The 19,937-nt window shown below is 36.8% G+C and overlaps 3 protein-coding genes across 3 annotated transcripts in view; 1 reads left to right on the top strand and 2 right to left on the bottom strand.

Moving 5' to 3' along the window:
• Positions 1–2,364, bottom strand: part of LOC21410232 — a 3,414-nt gene extending 1,050 nt beyond the window's left edge. The window contains exons 1-8 of the mRNA XM_024168235.1: positions 2,197–2,364; positions 1,970–2,095; positions 1,461–1,519; positions 1,110–1,361; positions 969–1,029; positions 472–596; positions 137–199; positions 1–55 (exon numbers count right to left, since the gene is read on the bottom strand). The exon at positions 1–55 is cut by the window's left edge and continues 82 nt beyond it. Of these exons, the coding sequence (XP_024024003.1) occupies positions 1–55; positions 137–199; positions 472–596; positions 969–1,029; positions 1,110–1,361; positions 1,461–1,519; positions 1,970–2,057 (703 nt within the window). The 5' untranslated portion in view covers positions 2,058–2,095; positions 2,197–2,364. The remainder of the gene's footprint in view (positions 56–136; positions 200–471; positions 597–968; positions 1,030–1,109; positions 1,362–1,460; positions 1,520–1,969; positions 2,096–2,196) is intronic.
• A 3,247-nt stretch (positions 2,365–5,611) lies between these two features.
• Positions 5,612–13,279, bottom strand: LOC21410231 (myosin-3). The gene is made up of 9 exons (XM_010102009.2): positions 13,151–13,279; positions 12,802–13,019; positions 12,428–12,721; positions 9,255–12,326; positions 7,636–8,956; positions 6,888–7,540; positions 6,365–6,512; positions 6,193–6,274; positions 5,612–6,000 (listed from the first exon to the last, which is right to left on the bottom strand). The coding sequence occupies exons 2-9, from the start codon at positions 12,961–12,963 to the stop codon at positions 5,898–5,900; spliced, it is 5,835 nt and encodes a 1,944-aa protein (XP_010100311.1). The 5' UTR covers positions 12,964–13,019; positions 13,151–13,279; the 3' UTR covers positions 5,612–5,897.
• A 5,116-nt stretch (positions 13,280–18,395) lies between these two features.
• Positions 18,396–19,928, top strand: LOC112092306 (glycine-rich cell wall structural protein 1-like). Its single transcript, XM_024168213.1, has one exon. It carries the CDS (start codon positions 18,396–18,398, stop codon positions 19,926–19,928), a length of 1,533 nt encoding a protein of 510 aa, XP_024023981.1.
• The last annotated feature ends 9 nt before the right edge of the window (positions 19,929–19,937 follow it).

The raw sequence follows: 19,937 nt of genomic DNA, 5'->3' as shown, positions 1-19,937 counted from the left end.
CGCTCTTCCAATCAAATCCAAAAAGTGGCAACAATGCACCACGAAAAAGAAGTTCCTGCCCAATAATAATTCCTTATCTATTTAACTCTGCCAAAAAGAAGAAAATAGATCTGTTATGAAAGTTTTATTTGCTTGCCTCGCTAATCCCAGGTAAAAATGCAACAACCAAGTAATCCAACGGCTGTAGTGAACTAAGGACCTATATTCAAAAACGCAATATTGTCAGCACATACACAGGGATGACCAGGAGCAGCAGACTTGGAATAAAATCCAGCTATTATGCATGATGTGAAATAGAGTTTCTTTTGTTTGGTTGTTAAGAAAAGCTTATAATCCCATGGAATTTTCTAAACTAATCACTGAAATATGTCACTATCTAGCCGTTGCAGATATGACCATTGACCACAAACTACATTTATCAAGCTCTTATGAGTACCTAAAGAGCTCTGAAAGAACAGGACATGGAGCTACCTGCTGATTGGCAGCTTCACAAGACTCGGCAAAGTCTGGCCACATCTTTAGTAATAAATATCGGCATGACGATATCACTACAACTAGTCCTGTAATCACCTCAAGATGCCACATCTCAAAATCAACTGTACACAAGGGGAGAAGAAAAAAAAAAAAGGTGATGCTCTTTAAATGAAAAAGATTATTCCAGCTACAACGCAAAGGGGACCTAACAGAGAAAGAAAAAATACAGACTTTGAATGTGATGTACATCAGCATGAAAAAGGTTATTTCAGGCTATTAATATCTATTTCATGTATAAATCACCTCTTATTCAGTCATAATTATCTTGAATAATTATACATGTTAAATGATCATCACTACCACATTTGATTAGCTTCTCCACACTAACATATTATAGATGTCCTCGTTGTCCAATACGTTGGATGTTCCTTCTAAGAGAATAGAAGTAAACTTTTGAATCACAAACTTGTAATAAGTAAAGCGCAAATACATACACGATACTCTCGAAGAACAGTCGAGTATTGGCAATCCCTCTGCGGAAGCAAAATGAGATACCTACCCAAAAGATACGGGAACATTATGCAAACACGGACCAAGTAGTATACCAAGATAGTGAAGCATTAATGTAAATCTACCTGTCGAAGTACCACACCTAAAGCAGCTATTAACGCTGAAGTAATGGCACATGCCTGCAGCACCATACTCCTAGAAGGAATGCTATTCAATTTCTTCCCTACTGATTTATCAGAAGGGTTGAGCTTGTTGTCTTCTTGACCATCTTCATCTTTAGGAGAAATGTCTTCAACACTTTGACTTGTTTCTGCAGCCTTTTTCAGTTTCTTAGCTGAGTTCCGTCTAGCAGAAGCCATAGGGTAAACGTTAAGCCCCTGAAAACAATACAGCATGAGTAAAAGGTAAAGAAAAAAGAAAGAAATTTCAACTGAATATTCTCAAAAGGTTTATCAAAGTTTTAGTTAGAATCTCACATTGCATAATCTGGGATGTAAAGCCTTTTGCATATCATAGATGACTTTAAGCTTCCCACCTGATCACACGTTTCAAGTTTCAACCAGATCACGAAGCACTCCACCAAATGTAAAGAACATATCAAAAAAAAAAAAAAAGGCGTGAAATATTGCATTTTGAGCTAAAAATAATCCTATTTTTACATTTTTAACCAAATTACAAAGAGGAAACAAAAAAAAAACAAAAAGAATTTCCACAATCTATAGCAGCAACTTCAAGCTTAATGGTCCCTCCTTTGCGTTGTATGCAAAACACATATTACCAATTACCATCCAATTTTCCTATCTTTTTTAAAAAAAAATAAAAAAATAAAAAAATAAAAAAATAAAACTGATACTTGAAATCAGTTTAAGCGGTAAGTTTTAGCTCGAAATACGGATAATCAAACCTTCTCTTATGGGACATCTTAATGGGTCAATCTCAAAAAATCAAAACATACGAGAAATAAACAAATAAATAGAGCACTAACTGATAAAGTTGGAATTTCTCCAATGCAAGGAGTTTGAGGAAGCATCCATGGTTCTGTACCACCAATGGCTTACAGTAAGCGACACCATAATTGAAAACAGCTTCAAATTCACAGTGATTTCTTCAACTGAACCATTAAAAGAAAAGTTTCAGAAGGATTAAGGAAGAAAAAGCAGTTTACGTGATTGAAACAAATGGAAACCAACCCAGAAAAAAAAAAAACCCAACCTTTATCTTTCCGTTTTCTTTTTGAAGAATTATTATGCAGGTTTTTGTCCTGTTGTTAAGGAGTCCCCAGAAAAAGAAAATTTAGGTGGTCGACATGCCCGGAAGCATTCAAAGCACCGGAGCTGAAGTGCTCGGACAGTCGGACGGAGAAATAACCGACGAAGACGAACAAGAGGACTCTATCATAGAAATTTTATCTGTACAAGTTCTTCGGGTTTGAATGTTTCTATGAACTAAACGACATGTCGTTTGGAAGCTTGGACGTTCGTTTTCCCCGAAAACGCAGTCGTTTATGATAGAAAACGACAATTCGTTTTTTTTGACGTTTCCAGTTTAGTTTGATGTCGTTTTTATCAGAAATGACATGTCGTTTCACAGAAATGGTGCTGTCTAATGTACTGAATTCAAAATGTCTCTGTCGTTTAAGAGCTGCAGGCTTTTAGTACTAAAGGACATATTCAATTAATTTTTAAGAATAATACTTGAAATACCAATTCAAATTTTAACTTTTATACCGACTGATATGGTATGTGAGTTATCACTTTTTTATTAGTGGGTGATTAAAATATTGTTAGGTCAATTAACGACAAGAGATTACTGTTAGCGTTTATGCCCTTAGGAATAAATGAAACGATGTTCTTTGAGACGTTTTGACTATTAATAAAGATTTATTTATATCATATATCTATGTATTGTCCTATTTATGTTCATATTAGTTGAATGTATGATAAGCAAACTAAAAGTCTGAGACTGTCATTCTAAATCTTTAGGTCATGCATGTAATGTGAAGAACATGCAGAACACAGGAATCTAAAGTTGGGCGCTTTATTCATGTTAAGATTGTTATGTTGTCTACTTCCTAACGGAGACGGCTTGTCTTAGTCGTCGGAGGTGGGACTACATAGGTAGAGACAGTGATATAGTTTCTAATGGTGAAATCTATATTGGATCATACCAAAGTTGAATTGTTTTAATTAATAATTCTGTTTGAATAAAACAATTCACTTTTGACGAATTATATGTTGTCATCTTAATCCTGAGATGGATAATGAACCCGTATGCTTGACTTGTATCCTTCGATGTACTAAAGGGAGACATCCTGACCTTATGTAAAGGTACGCTTACCGGTACATTAGGGGTATGACTCGTGTATGCGTATATTCGTTATTCATAGATAGTGGAATCCATAGCTCCTATAAAGAGTCAATGATATCCTCTTATGCATTATCAGTGGATTGGAAAATATGAGCGTTCGACCATTAGACTACTCTGTGTTATCTAATGGTTTACTGTTTGTAATGGTATGAATAGGGGTTTTCTAATGGTGTGATAATGGAATATAAGATAAATGTAATCGGGAAGGTAAAACGGATCTTGACCTCAAGTCGATTATGGATATCCTATGGGGATGATACACTAATATATTGAGTCATGAACGAGAGCTACTTAGAGCTTTGTAAATACACTATATAAATCAAGAGTGCAGCTCTAGGCTTTTAGTGGAGTAGCGTTAGAGTTTTATAATCATGAGACGGACTTGTTGGTTTACAAGTAGCGTTGTGATTATAGGAGCTTGATTTATATATGTCCATCGGGTCCCTTTGCTAGCTCACATAATTTTCTGTAATGATACGGTGTATTTCTTACATATTGGTAACTTGTGTTATTTCCGTAAAAGATGTTCAAAGTTAATAGGAGATTGGTTAATTAATTCATAAGTGATTTATCGGGTGAATTAATTGTTAAATTAATTCTAGATAAATTGGTTGAATTATTGTTTTAAGAGTTGTTTAATATGGGAAGACTATTATATGATTGTTTTGATTAGGCATTTTTTCTATTGGGTTGCTTGAATCAAAACTGAGGCTCTATGCAAGTTTCCTGTGTTGAAGAACTAGGAAAACAACTATTGTCAGTGCAAACAAGTCGACCGGACAGGTCGACCGGTTTGTGAAGAACAGGTCGACCGGTGAGTTATAACGTCTCTGTCACCGGTCGACCGGTTGTAACGCGTAGCGCGTGCTGACGTGGTGAAACCGACTCTAGATGCAATAAAAACTTTGGGAAACCTAATTGTTACGGAAGTATGACTTCCTAAACACTATAAATAGCCCAGTAAGTCACATTATTCATTAGATCACTTGAGAGACTTTTTGGAGGCTATTGACAAAAGATTCCTGAGAGGAAAAATTGTTTAATTTTCAAGAACAATTTTTCTTTTGGCTCTCTTGTGGTTGGAAGGAGTTCAAGAATACCAAAGGGAGATTGAACGACGTTTGCCCACCTGCACTCTGATCGTGAAAACGAGAATAGCAAAGAAGACCAGTTGGTTGAGGCTCTTCCGGTCGCTGTTTGGAACTCCTTGATCAGTCAGACGTGCAATTTCCTAAAATCTCAAAAGATATGATTTAGATCTTTAGTATTTATGCTATATAGCATCATGAACATGTTCTTGGTTGGCTTTGACGTTGATTAAATTTTTTAAAATTTCGCTGCGCACTCGCTGCCGATTTTTTTTAACAATTACATCTACTAATAAAGAAATGACAACTCACATATCACATCACTTGATACACAAAAATTAAAACTTAAATTAGTCTCGCTAGCACTAGAGTGTTGTTTGGTTGCTAGATTCATGCCATGATTCGAATCATAGTTCGTGATTCGTTATAATAATTTCTCTCACAAAAATACACGTAAATCGAGAATGATTCTAAATCATGATTTTGAATCCATCAACCAAACGTCCACTAATTGATTGATTAATGTCGCTGCGTTAGTTTCAAAGCTTTTGTGTGTCGTTCAAGTGTATGAAACGACATTTGTTTTAAAAATACTAAAATTTGCAGTCGTTTATGGAAAAACGGAAAGTCTTTTCACGGTTTTGTGGTTAAGTAAATGGACAAGCAGTTTTAATTACACATATTTCAGCGTTTATTAATAAAAACAACATGCCGTTTGTGTTCTCAAGTTTTGCTGTCGCTCCAATACGAGATGCCGTTTACATTTTAGAATTTACTGTCGTTTGTACTTGAAAACGATATAAGTGTGGTCCTTCCAAAAATTGCTGTAACCGAAAACGGCATCTCCAACTAAGGAAACAATGTTGAATTTATCTTTGATTTCAGAAAGTAGGTTATTTTCTTTAAAACACATTTTAGATTGATCAAATTCTCTGTAACAAACGAGAAACCGCATGAACCGTATAATAACCCTATAAGAAAATATAAAAGCAGCACAGCTCAAATTCAATTTCAGGGGAAAAAATAAAATAAAATAAAAATCCTTCGGTAGTTTAGGTGTGGATTCCTACATTCCCAAAAAAAATATATATATATATAAATAAAAATAAAATAAAATCACATATAAAACGTATCTAAAACATTATAAACTATTCAATACAAAGATTTCACGGCCACTTATCACATGAGAAAGTATCGCTCAATGCTAAGATAGTATAATCTGCAGAGCATTCTCCACAGGCGCACAGGCTTTGATCCTCTGAAACCTTAAAATGTGATTGCAGAGGGTCAATAGCGCTTTATGATCATGTTAATCAAAAATAAAAGAGTTACATAAAAAGAATGGAAAAGAAAATTGACAGCTATATGATGTATCCATCATCTATGATACAATTGACGCGGGATAGAATGTAGTAACACGATCCAGGAATCCCAACGAGTAGACGATAAGAAACTTTTTTACAAAATGGTTGCCAATAGCCATATATGCAAAAGAAGACTATAGGCGATAACGCCTAGCCTCGCCCTGGGACGACTCATTAAAACCCGACCACCGGATACCCTGCATACAAATCGAAAGTCGGTGCAAATCATTGACACTAATCACACGCACAAGGTTTTTATCAGAACTCAATGGCGCTAGATGTTAGCCACCCTATACAGTTATTCTTCTATGATTTGATTCAGAGATGATTTTGTAGATCATAAAAGGGAAACAAATGTAAACGCGTAAGCATTAGATTTAGCAGTTTACCAAATTCCATCAATTCGATCTGCAATCGACTTCCCTTGTTTTGGAACGAGACCCGAGGTGTTAAGAGACTTGAACACATGACCTGTAAAAGGAAGAGGAAGGAAAGTTGTAAAAATATTTTTCAAGCTTAAGAAACTACTTGGGATGCTGGGAAACATATTATGACGCAAACCTTTGTCCTCGTCAGTTTCTTCTCTGTTGATTAAACGATTGGACTCTAAATCAATATCGAGAGATAGATGGTCAGTTGAACCCTTTCGCATAGTACGCACGTGGGCTGCTGAAGGGACAGGAGATATTGTACTCTTTCCAACTGGTTCCTGGATAAACATTAAAAGCAACATGTTTCTGTTTAGATATGCAGCTTCTATCTCCTTAACAAAGTACCGCTAAATCGTTATGACCCAATCATAAGCTTATACACACAAGCGTATTGATGTAAATAAGAGAGAGTGGCTTTACGCTTACAAACAAAAGGCGTCATCAAATAAAGTCATGTTAATCACCAAAACCAAAATCTAGGGGGGAGAGAGAGAGAGAGAGAGAGAGAGAGAGAAATCTGACACTGCAACACACAAGCTAAAACTTGAGATCTACAAGTACCTTTTGCTTTGGAGATCTTTTACTTTCGACAACCTCATGTTAAACAATGCAGAAAATATAGAACTAATAATCAAAAAACATAGGAATATTACCGCATCTTCAATTTCTGATATTTCTGGACCAGTAGGCAATGAAGGTGCTTCAAAAAGGCTCCTTTCATGGAGAATCTCAGGCTGAGCACTCCTGCCTTGAATGGAATCTTCGAGCAATTTAACCTTGGTCGATAATTCATCCACAATCTTCTGGCTCCCCACCAACTTGCTACTAAGATCCTGTGCTTTTGATTTTGAACTTTCGTATTCCATTAACAAAGACATAACCTGCCTTTCTAATACTGAAAGAGGTCCCTTAACACCAGCAGAATTTTGGTCTCCAACAAAACTATCACCTCCTAACATAGCTATAATCTTCTCCAAACCATGTACGAGTTCTGGGAGTTCATTCTTCATCTTTTCGGTTGCTTGTTTATCTCTGAAATGTTGTTCAATTTCCTCCTTCAGCAGCTGAATTTCACGTGTCTGCATCCCAAGGGTTGACTGTAACTTTTCTTTCTCGCCATATAGTGAATTTATCTGATGTTGCAGGTCAGTGACATTATCAATTATGTAAAAGAGCTTTTTTACGTGAGTGGAATTATGGGGCTCCACGTCTCCTACTTCGGACTCTGCCATGGGAATCTCAATCTCTCTGATCTTGTCAAAGAGGTTTTTGACTTGGGATGCTGACAGGAGGCAATCTTCAGACTCTGGAACAACAAAAAGGGGAAAACAACTCATTAGAACTCTAGTGAAAGAAAAAAAAGCCAAACTAGTTATACTCACAAGAGAAAAGAAAAAAGACCTTGTTCTTTCATCAATAACGAATTGTACAATGATGAAACTTCTGCCTCTCTTTCCTTTAACTTAACCTCCTTGGCTTGATAGTCCTCTATCATAAGCCTCATCTCACTGCATGAGCTTTTTAATGCTTCTACTTCTGCTTCTCTTTCCTTTAATTTAACCTCTTTGGCTTGATATTCCTCTACTATAAGCCTCAGCTCGCTGCACGTGTTTTGTAATTCTTCTACTTCTGCCTCTCTTTCCTTTGACTTAACCTCCTTGGCTTGCAATTCTTCTATTAAAAGCCTCAGCTCGCTGCACGAGTTTTGTAATGCTTGTACTTCTGCCTCTCTTTCCTTTAACCTAACCTCCTTAGCTTGATAATCCTCTATTGACAGCCTCAGTTCGCTACTTAAGTTTTGTAATGCTTCTACTTCTGCCTCTCTTTCCTTTAACTTAATCTCCTCGGCTTGATATTCTTCCATCAAAAGCCTCAGCTCGCTGCATGAATTTTTTAATGCTTCTACTTCTGCTTCTCTTTCCTTTAACTTAACCTCCTTCGCTTGATAATCCTCTATTGAAAGCCTCAGCTCACCGCATGAGTTTTGTAATGCTTTTACTTCTCCCTCCAACTTGGAAACCATATTTTGTTTCAGATCACTTTCTTCAAGGGCTTTCTCATAACGTGTTCCAGCTTCTTTTAAACTATTCTGCAAATCTACAATTGTAGAGGCTGCCACGTCAGTGGTGCTCTCAAACTGCTCGCACAGGGCTTTAACTTTTCTGCTAGCAAGCAACAACATCTCTGCTACTTTACCACATTTGCTACCTTCAATGACTGGCTCAGCATCTTGTGAGGGGACTCCATTAATTTCTCCTGAGGATAAAGTAGTTCTCAGTTTTTCCAGCTGAGGAACAGAACTGAGCTCCAACAAATTGTTCTTTACTTCAAATTGCAGTTCTCTGGTAGCATTAGTACAGGCATCTAATAAAGTCATCACATCATTTTCTAACAAGGTAATAGTATTCCCTTGTTCCTGTTTATACACCTCCAAACTATTTACTTTCTGTTTCAAAGTCTCAATGTGCTCAAACACAACCACCACTTCTTCTTTTGTTGCCTGTAGTTTCCTCAAGAGAGCTGCAATAAACTCATCTATAAATAAAGAGAAACGTTCAAACCTTTCAGCAAGAATTTTGTTTCTCAACCGGAAACCTTCGACAGTCTTCCCAAAAGATGAAACATGGTCACCATCTGCAACGCTGACCTCACCGTTTTCCTTTTCAAAGTTAAAAGTATCGTCCAGACTGTCTGTGATGGATTTTGTAGGACGAAAATCTTCCTGAAATACTTAAGAAAGGAGCTAATTAGAGGGGGAAAAAGTTAACTGGGATAAAAATATAGCACTTAGCAAGGACTGAAAAAAGGGGAGCGAGAGAGGGAAAAATGTAAATGCAATACATGAATATGCAATATATATACGTAAATTGCATTTATATATATAAAGAAGGAAAAAAAAAAAAAAAATGCAAAGGCGGGCATAAGCAATATATATGTATGTATGTGTGTGTGTGTGTGTATAATATCCGGCATAAGCAGATCCACAAAACAGCATGCACTAGAAGGGGGGAGGGGAATACCTCAATGTCTTCTAAACCCAAGCCAAGAAAACGGTCCTTTATGTGTCCAATAATGTCATCCATATTTTTAAGGCTGTCGAATTTCTTCTCAAACCCTTTCAATAAGGACAGCAGTGTGCTATCATTCATAAGCACTTGAAGATCACAAAGGTAACCAGAGAGCTCAGTGGACCTGCTCTCTAAGCTGCCATTAGTTCCAGCCAACTCTTCCATAGACGCCTTTAACTTTAAACTCAACGTTAATATCTCCTCCTCCGCATTTTTCTTCTCACCTTCAAGCACAGAGACGCTATTCTCTGCCTTCAGTAATGCATCTTCCAGCGACTTTATGGTCGCGGTCGCATCTGCTAGCTTGCTAACCTGGGACCCAGCTTCTTCTTGTAGTTTCTTCAGCTCATTTTCCAAATTGGTTCTTTGGACTTCAACATCACTATTTTGCTCATTCAGTACATTCACATTGTTCCGAGCCTCAGATAATGCATCTTCAAGCGACTGTATGGTCTTGTAGGCCTCTGTTAATTTGCTGGTCTGGATAGCAACCTCCTCTTTCACTTGCTCTAGCTCCGACTCTGCAGCATCTCTACTAACTAAAGCACTTTCTTTCTCACTAATGATTGCTAGCATATTGTTTTCTGCAAGTGATAACGCCTCTTCCGTTGACCTCTTAGACTCAGAGACCTCAACATACTTGCTACTATGCAAAGAAACTTCCTCTCTTACTTTCTCCAACTCTTTTTCGACATTGTCCTTAGCAACTTCTATTTCCCCCTTCTCCTCGGCAAGTCGAGAAAACTCATTCTCTGCAACTGATAATGCATCTTCCAATGACTTAATACTTGCCTCAGCTTCTACGAGCTTGCGATAAAGGGTATTGGCTTCCTCTTTTACTCTCACCATTTCTTCTTCTACAAGTGTTTTGCCATCCCGGCATTCATTGATGTATTCTGCAAGCAAGCTCACCTTCTCTACAGGCTCTTCAAAAACTGAATCAACGGGAAGATCAATTTTATCAATAGATCCAATTACCCTTTGTAGCATGTTGTTGCTCTCCAACAAAAACTTCTCAAGTTGATCCCTTTCTTCTTTTATTGCGGCTAGATGGTCCCTTTCTTCTTTTATAACAGCAAGATCCATCTCTAACTTTGGAATGCGCTCTATATCAACAGACAAACTACTGATCCGCTCCCTGTGATCAGCAAGTTCTGATTCTTGCTGCTTAAGCTGAAGTTTGAGTTTCTCAATTTCAGACTTCTTTTCATCCAATTGAAGTTTCAAGTTTTCCCGATCCTGAACCAGCCCCTTTCCTTTCTTCACAGCCATAGATAACTTCTCCCTCAGCAAGGCTGATTTCTCCTCGGATCGTTCGAGATCTTTCTGTAGAGACTCCTCTTCCTCTTTCACTGCCGCTAGTTCTTGTGATACCATCCTCATCTCGTTGGAAAGATTAATGACTTGTGATCTCATCAACATCTCTTCTTGTAGTACAAGCTCACACAGCACCAACTCCTGACTCCTCACATACAAGTAGCTCTGAACTTTTTCAAACAGTTCGGCATCAACATAAGAAGAAGTGGAAGAAACACTACTATGTTCTTTCATCTCCGCGCAACATCTTTCTACGAGTGTGACATCATCAGAGGACAACTGAGATACTACTTCATCGTCCATTGCAATTCCTGAGGCTTCAAGTAGCATTTTGACTATGTGATCCTTCTCTAAGGAAACTCGATGCTCTTTTTCAACAATCTCTCTGTACTTGCATGTCAGATCATCCAACTCTGTTTGAAGATGATCCTTCGTCTGCAATTCAGCTGAAAGTGAAGCAGTCAAGCGGTCTATCTCTTTTTGTGCAGCCTCCCTTGTAGTAGCAATCTCATCTTGCATTGCATCTAACTCGGATTTGGCCTGGTGTAACGAGTCTCTAATCCAATGCACTTGAGATTCTAATACAAAAGATGAAACGGTTTCCGGTACATGAATCAAAGACAAAGCATCTCTTACTTTGTCGAATTCTATGGAAATACCCTTCAGTTTATCATTCTCATCAATAAGCCATCTACACCTCTGGATGATTTCCATTGATTGAAGTTCATCGGGCATACCACTCTCAGAAAACATTTCTTCGATTTTCTCAATAGCTGCATTCCTCTGGAAAAGTGTTTCCTGCAATGAGACAACCAAATTTTCACTTCTAAACAACTCCTCTTTATGTGATTCAGCAGCCTCCAGAGCGCTCGACTTCTCCTGCAATTCAACCAAGAATTTCTCAAGCTCACTCGTTTTTTCAGCCAAAGACTGCTTCAACGACTCCCTTTGTTGCACCAATGCTTTACCTTTTGTCACAGCCATGGTAAGCTTTTCTTTGGTATTACTGCTCCTAACCTTTTCCTGCTCAAGTTCTGCTTTAGTTTTACCAATTTCTACATTCACTCTTTCAACCACCGCCCTCTGCTCGTCAAGTTGTTTAACCAATTTCCTATTTTCCTCTTCTAGATGGCTCAACTTTTCAGCAAATTCTAATTCCCTTCTTTTGAGTTCAACCAACTCACTGCGGGCAACAGTGAAAAATGTCCCCAAATCCTGCAACCCAGCATCCAACCTGGCCTCAGAAAAACACTGCCTCAGTTGATCAACCTCATAAAAGATCATATTATACCTCTCACCCAACATATAAGCGCCTCTCTCAATAAAAACTAATTTCCCGCCAATAGAATCATCTAACTGTTCTTGTTGACCAACTACCCCAGTAAAATAAGCTAACAATCTATCCGTTACCATCTCAACATCCGATCCCGGGAATTCTTTAACCTTAGCATTGAGTACCTCTATCTCCTGATCCTTTGCAAGAATAACATCATGAAGCTCTCTTATCTTGGCCTCAGTAGCCAACCTTTCTTCATAAGCACTTTGAACAATCCGAGACGATTCATTCATCAATTCATTTAGTGAGACACCAGTGCCATTCTCCTCTTCACCGCCACTTCCACCAAGCAGCAATGACTCTCCATTGGCGAGGGCTTTGAGCTGGTGCCTAAGTTTAGCAAGTTCTCTAGCAAAACCCTCTCTTTCTTCCTACAAAACACCAATAATCAATACCAAAAAAAATAAAAAATAAAAAATAAAATTTGCATCAAAACCATTCCCTTTAACAAAAATAAACCAATCCAATCCACCTCGTGATCATGCGAGACGCGTTCTTTCTCACGGAGAGCCTTATCAAGCTTAGCTCGAAGGCGTTCCACTTCGTCGCCGGTAGCGGCGAAGCCATCTTGACCTCCATATGTCTCTTCCAAACTAAGCTTTTCCTCCGAATTCTCTTCCATTTCCGTAGAAACCACCGCTTCTTTACCATCGGCATTTCCAACCAGCTCGTCCGGGCAATCGACGAACAAGTCTTCCTTTCCCGCATCCTCCGCAATTTTTGCTTCATCTTCGTCATCTCCTCGCGAAGAGCCCTCTACGAATTCCTGAAATTCACACGTTTTCTAATCAACCAAACTGCACAATACCTAATACAACACAAAAGATTTCCCAAACTTCCCATTACCTGATTATCATCGCTGTGAATCGCATTCGTTGAAGCTTCAACATGGGTAAATCCATCTGAAGATTCACTCGACTGGATTGGAACCAAAACCGGCTCCGAAAAGCTCAACTCCGCTGAACCAGAACCTCCCTCGAGCAACTCGGAATCATGATTCTCAGACATGTCAACGGCTCATAACCGATTCGCTTTCTCCCTCCACTTCGAATTCGGAGCTGAAACTGCACGAAAATACGACCTTTGAGATCACAATTAAATCAGTTGAAACCCCGAAATTGGGAAAATAAACCCTAGAAAACGGAAATTGAAAGAGGGAAATGTTAGATTTTGAGGAGAGAATGGAATGAGATACCGGAAATTGAATTATCCAAACAGTCTAACAAATCGGAATTGGGTTCGAATCGACGAAGACAAACAACTTCCGGCGATATTTCCGACGCTGCTGAGTCGCTGCCCACCGGAGTACGTAATGTTTCACTCTTTTTTCTCTCTTCTGGTTTTTTTTAAGTTTTAGTTTTCAGCTTTTTGCTCTCATTTAAAGTTTTTTTTTTTTTTTTAGAATACTCTCATTTTAAGTTTTGATGTTTGGTACGTGAATTTGTGTTATGATTCGAATTATAGTTCGTATTCTTGTTATAGTGTATACATAAATTAAAAATGATTCTGAATTATAGTTTTAAATCTATGAATCAAACGTTCACTAAGGGTGCGTTTACTAGATGGATCCAGAATCATGATTCTAAATCATAGTTCTGAATCAGTATTTGTTTACAGTGATTCTGAATCATGATTGAGAATCAGTGTTTGGTTTGGATGATTCAGAATCTGATGTGACGTTTTAAACTAGCTCAAATCATAATTCTAAAATCACCTTCGCTTAATTCAAGATGATTCAAATCTATAATTTTAAATTATAATTGCAAAATCATAATTTGAATCTACAATCATGAATCATAATTTTAATTTTAAAATCATAATTAAAATCATCTTAATTTAAATTATCATACCAAACGAATCTTAAGAGTCTTCAGACATTTTCATCTGTTTATTTTTTTTAGTGGGGTTTTTTTATTTATTATTAATTAATTATTATTATTTAGGTGGGAAACATATTGGGACAGGTCATCCACACGAAACATATGTCGTCCTTTCTTCTCTAGGTTATATTATATGCCGAGTTTCAACTTCCAAGACAAAATAAAACATGTGAATTCTTTTTTTTTTTATGGGATAAAACATGTTGAATTCGATTTCTTATTAAGAAAAAAAAGAAAAATATATATTCTTAGGAAAGGACTTGAAATTTAATTAAGCCAAATCAGCCGAGATACAAATCTTGGAATAGCCTCCCATTGGGTTAAATTAAATCTAAAACAGCATAAGAGACGATGTTTGGTACCTAGATTCATTCCCTGATTCGAATCATGGTTCGTAGTTCGCTATAGTATTTTCTCTCAAAAAAAATACACATAAATTAAAAATAATTCTAATCACATAATTATAATCTATGAACCAAACGTCTCCAAATAAAAAGAAATATTCCGTAATCAATTTTTTTTAATAAATAAATAACTATCAAGGTGCAAACTACACGTCGAAAGAAACGGCAGAGATTGAAACAAATTTCATTCCTGAACTTCTAAATGGCTTCCAAAATAATCATGAGCTTGACAAGGGAAATAAAAAAAATAAAAAAAATAAATCTGTACCATGATTTTGTGAATAAAAAAAAAAAAAAAAAAAAAAAAAAAAAAAAAAAAAAAAAACAACTTATCAAAAAAAACAAAGAAAATTTCAAAATACACGACAGGGTCAAGTTTGAGCATAGTAAAAATTTTTTGTACGCTTTAAATCTCATAGTATAAATTTGTTGAGTTCCAAAATAAATTGTGTATCTTTCGGAATAAACCCAAAATATATTGTACATTTATATAAAATTCACAACTTTAAAAACATAAATGACCTATGGTTTTTATGATATAAATGAGAATAAAATTTTTAACCCAAAAGCCAAAAACGTAAACGACAACTCGGTTTCATAACATAAAAGGTATGAGTATGTCGTTTCCAGAAAAATCCAACAGCTTTGATCTATAAACGACATGTCACATGCCAAAAAAAACGACATAAAACTTTACGGCCTCGTTCACTTCGTAGATTTGAGTTTTCAACTCGAGTTGATATGCGACATTTTCTGAGAGCTTTTAACTGTAGTAGAAAAAGTTAAATGTAACATTTTCTGAGAGCTTTTAATACTGTAAAAACTTAAAATTAAAAATTTGAATCAATAAAATGAACGACGCCTATATTTACATATTTAAACCAATTTAAATGACAGCAAACTTTAGAGGGGAAAAACAAAAAAGGGAATGTCGTTTCCCCTTACGTAAGACAAGAAACTTCAAAAGAATATACTATATGTCGTTTAACGACACCAAGCATAAATGATAAAAACAACTTTAAAAATTGATATGTATGTTGTTTTCTCGACACAAAATTAAGCAACTTTAAAAACAAAATGAGAATGACGTATAATATGCAAAAGAGTCCGTTTAGTTCGTTAATTTGAGTTTTTAATTCGAATTAAGATGTGACTTTATATGAGAACTTTTTATTATAGTAAAAAATTTAAATATAATTCTTTTTAAGAATTTTTTATCATAATAAAATTTAAATTTTAAATTTAAATTGATAAAATAAACAGAACGAAAGACAAATAAACGCCACGTTCTTTCAAGAAATCCAACGACAGCAAAATTCTGGACAATCGACATTTGACAGTGTGACGCAAGGACATGTCGTACTCCAAGAAAACGACAGGAAAGTGTAAATAAATAAACAACAGAAAAACTTTGAATACAAGTATACAACACGTCATTTTTTTTTTCTTTTTCAAAATACGTATCTCATTACTTTTCTTCCTTTTTTTCGAGGATCATTTTCTTTTCTTCTAGTTGCAGCACTCTTTATTTTCTCTTTTGTAAAAACAATAATAATAATTTTCGTCGGGTCACATGGTGAATGGCTTAATCTAGGGACCCAAAAACTGATTCATTATATATCTTTTAAAAAAAATGATTCATTATCAACAATCAACTTTCCAAGATGTACTAACATAAACAAAGATCACTCTAAGAAAGCAATGGATGACATATAACTAACGGAAAAATAAGATAAATACTCTTAAAAGTATAAAAATCATAATTTTATTCTTGATTAATAATTTTTTTAATTAAATAACTATACTAATAAAAGAATATTAATCTAAAATGATGAGTAAAAATTCAGACCATACTTTTAAGGTTAGATTCTACAATTTTCTCATAACAATAATATGCAAAGATTTGGGCTTACTTTGAGAGATTTATCAAGAAAATGAAGGTAGGAAATGGCAGAGAAAAAAAAAATGATAATCAAACAAAGCCCGCCATCTAATTTGATGCTATGAAGAATTTCCGTGAGAAAAAAAAAATAAAAAAGGAGAAAGATAACAGAGTTTAAATGTGAAACAATAGCTAAAACGAAGTAGGGGAAAGTAGGAATGTGAAAAAAAAAAAAAAAAAAAAAAAAACCTATGCAGCTATGAAAATAGGAATTGTCAAAAAGAGAAATAAAGAATCAACAATATGAATTTTATATAAACCGTTAGATTAGAACTAAGGGCGCGGTTACTAACCACGAATCCAATTTCAGAAATGAAAATTAAATTCTGAAAATTAAATTCTTGATTTTAGATTCTTGTGTTTACTTTTGTATTTAGTAGTTGAATTACGTGGACCTATCTACAAATGAGGAACCGTTCACTTCGCTGATTCGAATTTGTAATTCGAGTTGAGATGTAATTTTGTGTGAGAGCTTTTTACTGTAGTAAAACTCAAATCGGCGAAATGAACGGGACCAATTCTTGATAAGGGAGAACTTATATCTCACCTGTTACTTAGGGAATTTAATTCCTTCCCCTAATAAATAGGAACTAACTAACCTATTTACTAAGTTAGTTATTCACTTAACAAAAGAGTATTTTTATAAGCACATTTATTATATTCTTATTCTTTTTAATTTTTATGTAAGTAAACAACATAATAGGAATTTATTTCTCCTTATAAAATAGATTAATAAACACTTTAATGGAGTTCTGTAACTTAACTTCTTTTTTTTTTTTTGAATTTATTTCCTATTTTTTCAATTCCTGATTAATAAACACACTCTAAGTAGACAACAAAATAAGTATTTTGGTCCAACCAAGCCGCTTCTACGTATGGTACATGTAACGAGAAAAGTAGAAGCCTGTTCTCATATACAAACAAAAATGGATATCAATGTGACAATGTCCCTCTTTTTTTTTTTTTTTTTTTTAAGTAACCAGCTTCGACCTGTTATTTCTTAACCGAGACAAGTTTTATAACTTTGCATAGAAAAATCATACCAGTTTTTCCAATTAGAAGCAGTACTTAAAATTCCCAGTAATGTCCAAGGAACATTTCACATTTTTTTTATACTAAAGACATGTTGAAAAGGCATTACTATGGCCTCGTTCACTTCGCGGATTCGAGTTTTCAATTCGAGCTGAGATGTGACATTTTTTGATAACTTTTCACTGTAGCAGAAAAAGTTAGATGTGACATTTTCTGAGAGTTTTTTTACTATAAAAACCTAAAACTGAAAACTCGAATCGGTGAAATGAACGAAATCTATGTCTAACAATAAAATAAACGACGGTTTATAATTAAGTAAGAATGACCAAAACAGCTAAAACCATAATTAAATTTTAATGAAATTGGAAAAATACTAGGACGCGTTTGAAACTCGTTCTAAAATAATTTTATTTTTTTGTATGTAAATGAAAATGAAAACGTTTTCAATCTCAGACAGAAATTATTTTTGAAAATGCGTTTAGTGGTTTTATCAAGATATTATTTTCAATATAAAAAAACATATTAATATCTATATTTCTCTCTCTACTTGAGAGAGGAGAAAATGAAAATAAAAAATAAAAAATGACTAAAAGTCATTTTTCATTTTTTTATCATTTTATACTAAACTAAAAAATCGTTTTCATTTATAATTTTAATTTTTATTGCGCCAAATACCGTTTGAAAAACGTTTTCATTTTTTTTTTTCAAAAAACGTAAAAAATAAAAGCATGATCAATTCTAAACACGGCCTACAACTTTGACACAAAATTCAAGGTAGCAACAAAGAAAATAGATTAGGTTGCATCACATGGAATTCTCTTCAGATTTTTTTTCTTTTTTTCCCTTGCGGACGTCAATTTTTCCTAATAAAAGAAACAGCTATAGATAGATTGAGTCTGGAGAGATAAAATCCATGGACGTGGCATCTAGTTAAGGAACTTCTATTTATGACATTTGTGAAGTTTCGATGATGTCTCCAGAAATAAAGGGCTAATCACGTAAAAGCCTAAAACTGTTTTTGTACTCTCTGTTTTTGGCCAAGCAAATTCCGACCTAGGATTCACCTTTTACCTTTCCTAAGAAAATGGAGGTTCATCCATAATCCACACAGGCATAACTATAAAATGGCAATTGGACATAACATTCTTTCACTGAAAAGTTAACCCAAAAAAAAAAAAAAACATGTCAACCTCAAAGCGTTGGTTCCTTCAAAGTTCACTTCTCGTCCTCTTCGTTTCCTTCCCTTTGTCTTGGGCTCATAACAAGAGCCATGAAAAGGTGGTTTCGGTTCCGCCACCCTCCCAACCCACCGTCAATTACAAAAGCTGCTTCTCCAAAGTCTATGCTTTCGGAGATTCGTCTACTGATAATGGCAACAGCTACATGCTAGGCAATCTCCAATTCTTTTCGAGCGGCAGCGTAAGCCCATCCCATTCCAAGTCATTCAAAGGCTCTGGCGGCGGCGGCGGCAATGATGGCTCTTCATATTCCAAGTCCTTTCGTAGCTCTTTTGGCGGCGGCGGTGGCCGTGGGGGTCAATGGTCATATTCCAAGTCATCCCATGGCTCTGGTGGCTATGAGTTGTCTGGGCATCGACTTACAAATGGTCGTTTAGTAGTTGATTACCTCACGCAAGGCTTGGGCTTGGCGACCGTAACACCTTACAAATCACTTTCCAAGGAATTTTCTGGATATGGTGGTGGCAGCGGCAGTGGTGGTGGTCGTGGAGGTGGTAAGAATGAATGGTCGGCTTCCAATTCCATCCACGGCTCCATTGGTGGAGGTGGCGGTGGTGGTGCAAGAGGCAACGGCGGCGGTTATGGTAGTGGTGGTGGTCACAGTAGTGGTGACCGCCGTTTGACGTTTCTCCCCTTTTACGAGGCCATTAATGGTGGTGTTGGCGGCAATGGAGGTGGTGCTGGCTCTGGTTATGGTAGCGTCAATGGTGGTGTTGATAAGAGTTGGTCATTTTCTAACTCTTATCAAGGCTCCGTACGTGGAGGCGGTGGTGGCTCTGGTGGTGGAGGCGGCGGCGGGGCAGGTGGCAACGGTGGTAGTGCTGGAAGTAATGGTGATAACGGTTCGTCGTTTTTCAAGTCCTTCCAAGGCTCTAATGGTGGCGGTGGTGGTGGTGACGGTTCTATTAGAGGTGGCAATAACAACGGTGGTGGCAGCGGCAATAACAACGGTGGCGGTGGTGGCAAAAAAAGTGGTGACAACGGCTGGTTAGTTTCAAATTCTTTCAAAGGCTCCATCCGTGGTGGTGGTGGGGGCACAGTTGGGAGCAGTGGTGACAACAATGGTGCAGGTAGAAAATATTCTAGTGGTGGTGGTGCTGGAGGCGGCGGTTCTAGTGGTGGCGGTGGTTCTAGTGGTGGCGGTGGCGGTGCTGGAGGCTCCGTGGTGGTGGTGGGGGCACAGTTGGGAGCAGTGGTGACAACAATGGTGCAGGTGGCGGCGGTTCTAGTGGTGGTGGTGCTGGAGGCGGCGGTTCTAATGGTGGCGGTGGCGGTTCTGGTGGCGGTGGCGGTGCTGGCAGCGGCGGTTCTATTGGTGCTGCTGGTAGTGTCAATGCTGGTGGTGGCAGTTCTGGTGCCGGTGGTGGCGGTAAAGGCAGTGGTAACAACGGTTGGTCATCTTCGAAGTCCTTCCACGGCTCGGTTGGTGGCGGCGGCGGTGCTGGAGGTGGTCATAATAGTGATGACCGCCATTTGACATTTTTCA

The sequence above is a fragment of the Morus notabilis genome, unplaced genomic scaffold (genome assembly GCF_000414095.1).
Source record: "Morus notabilis unplaced genomic scaffold, ASM41409v2 Scaffold99, whole genome shotgun sequence".
In the NCBI taxonomy this organism is placed as follows: domain Eukaryota; kingdom Viridiplantae; phylum Streptophyta; class Magnoliopsida; order Rosales; family Moraceae; genus Morus; species Morus notabilis.
Note: the sequence above shows the minus strand (reverse complement) of the source record. Positions and strands in the feature narration are given on the sequence as shown.

Coding starts and splice junctions, on each gene's coding strand:
- LOC112092306 (XM_024168213.1), top strand. CDS start 18,396: ATGTCAACCTCAAAGCGTTGGTTCCTTCAAAGTTCACTTCTCGTCCTC.
- LOC21410231 (XM_010102009.2), bottom strand. CDS start 12,963: ATGTCTGAGAATCATGATTCCGAGTTGCTCGAGGGAGGTTCTGGTTCA. Junction 8,957..9,254: donor TGGGTTTAGAAGACATTGAG/GTATTCCCCTCC, acceptor TAAGTATTTCAG/GAAGATTTTCGTCCTACAAA. Junction 6,275..6,364: donor AGAAACTGACGAGGACAAAG/GTTTGCGTCATA, acceptor TTCCTTTTACAG/GTCATGTGTTCAAGTCTCTT.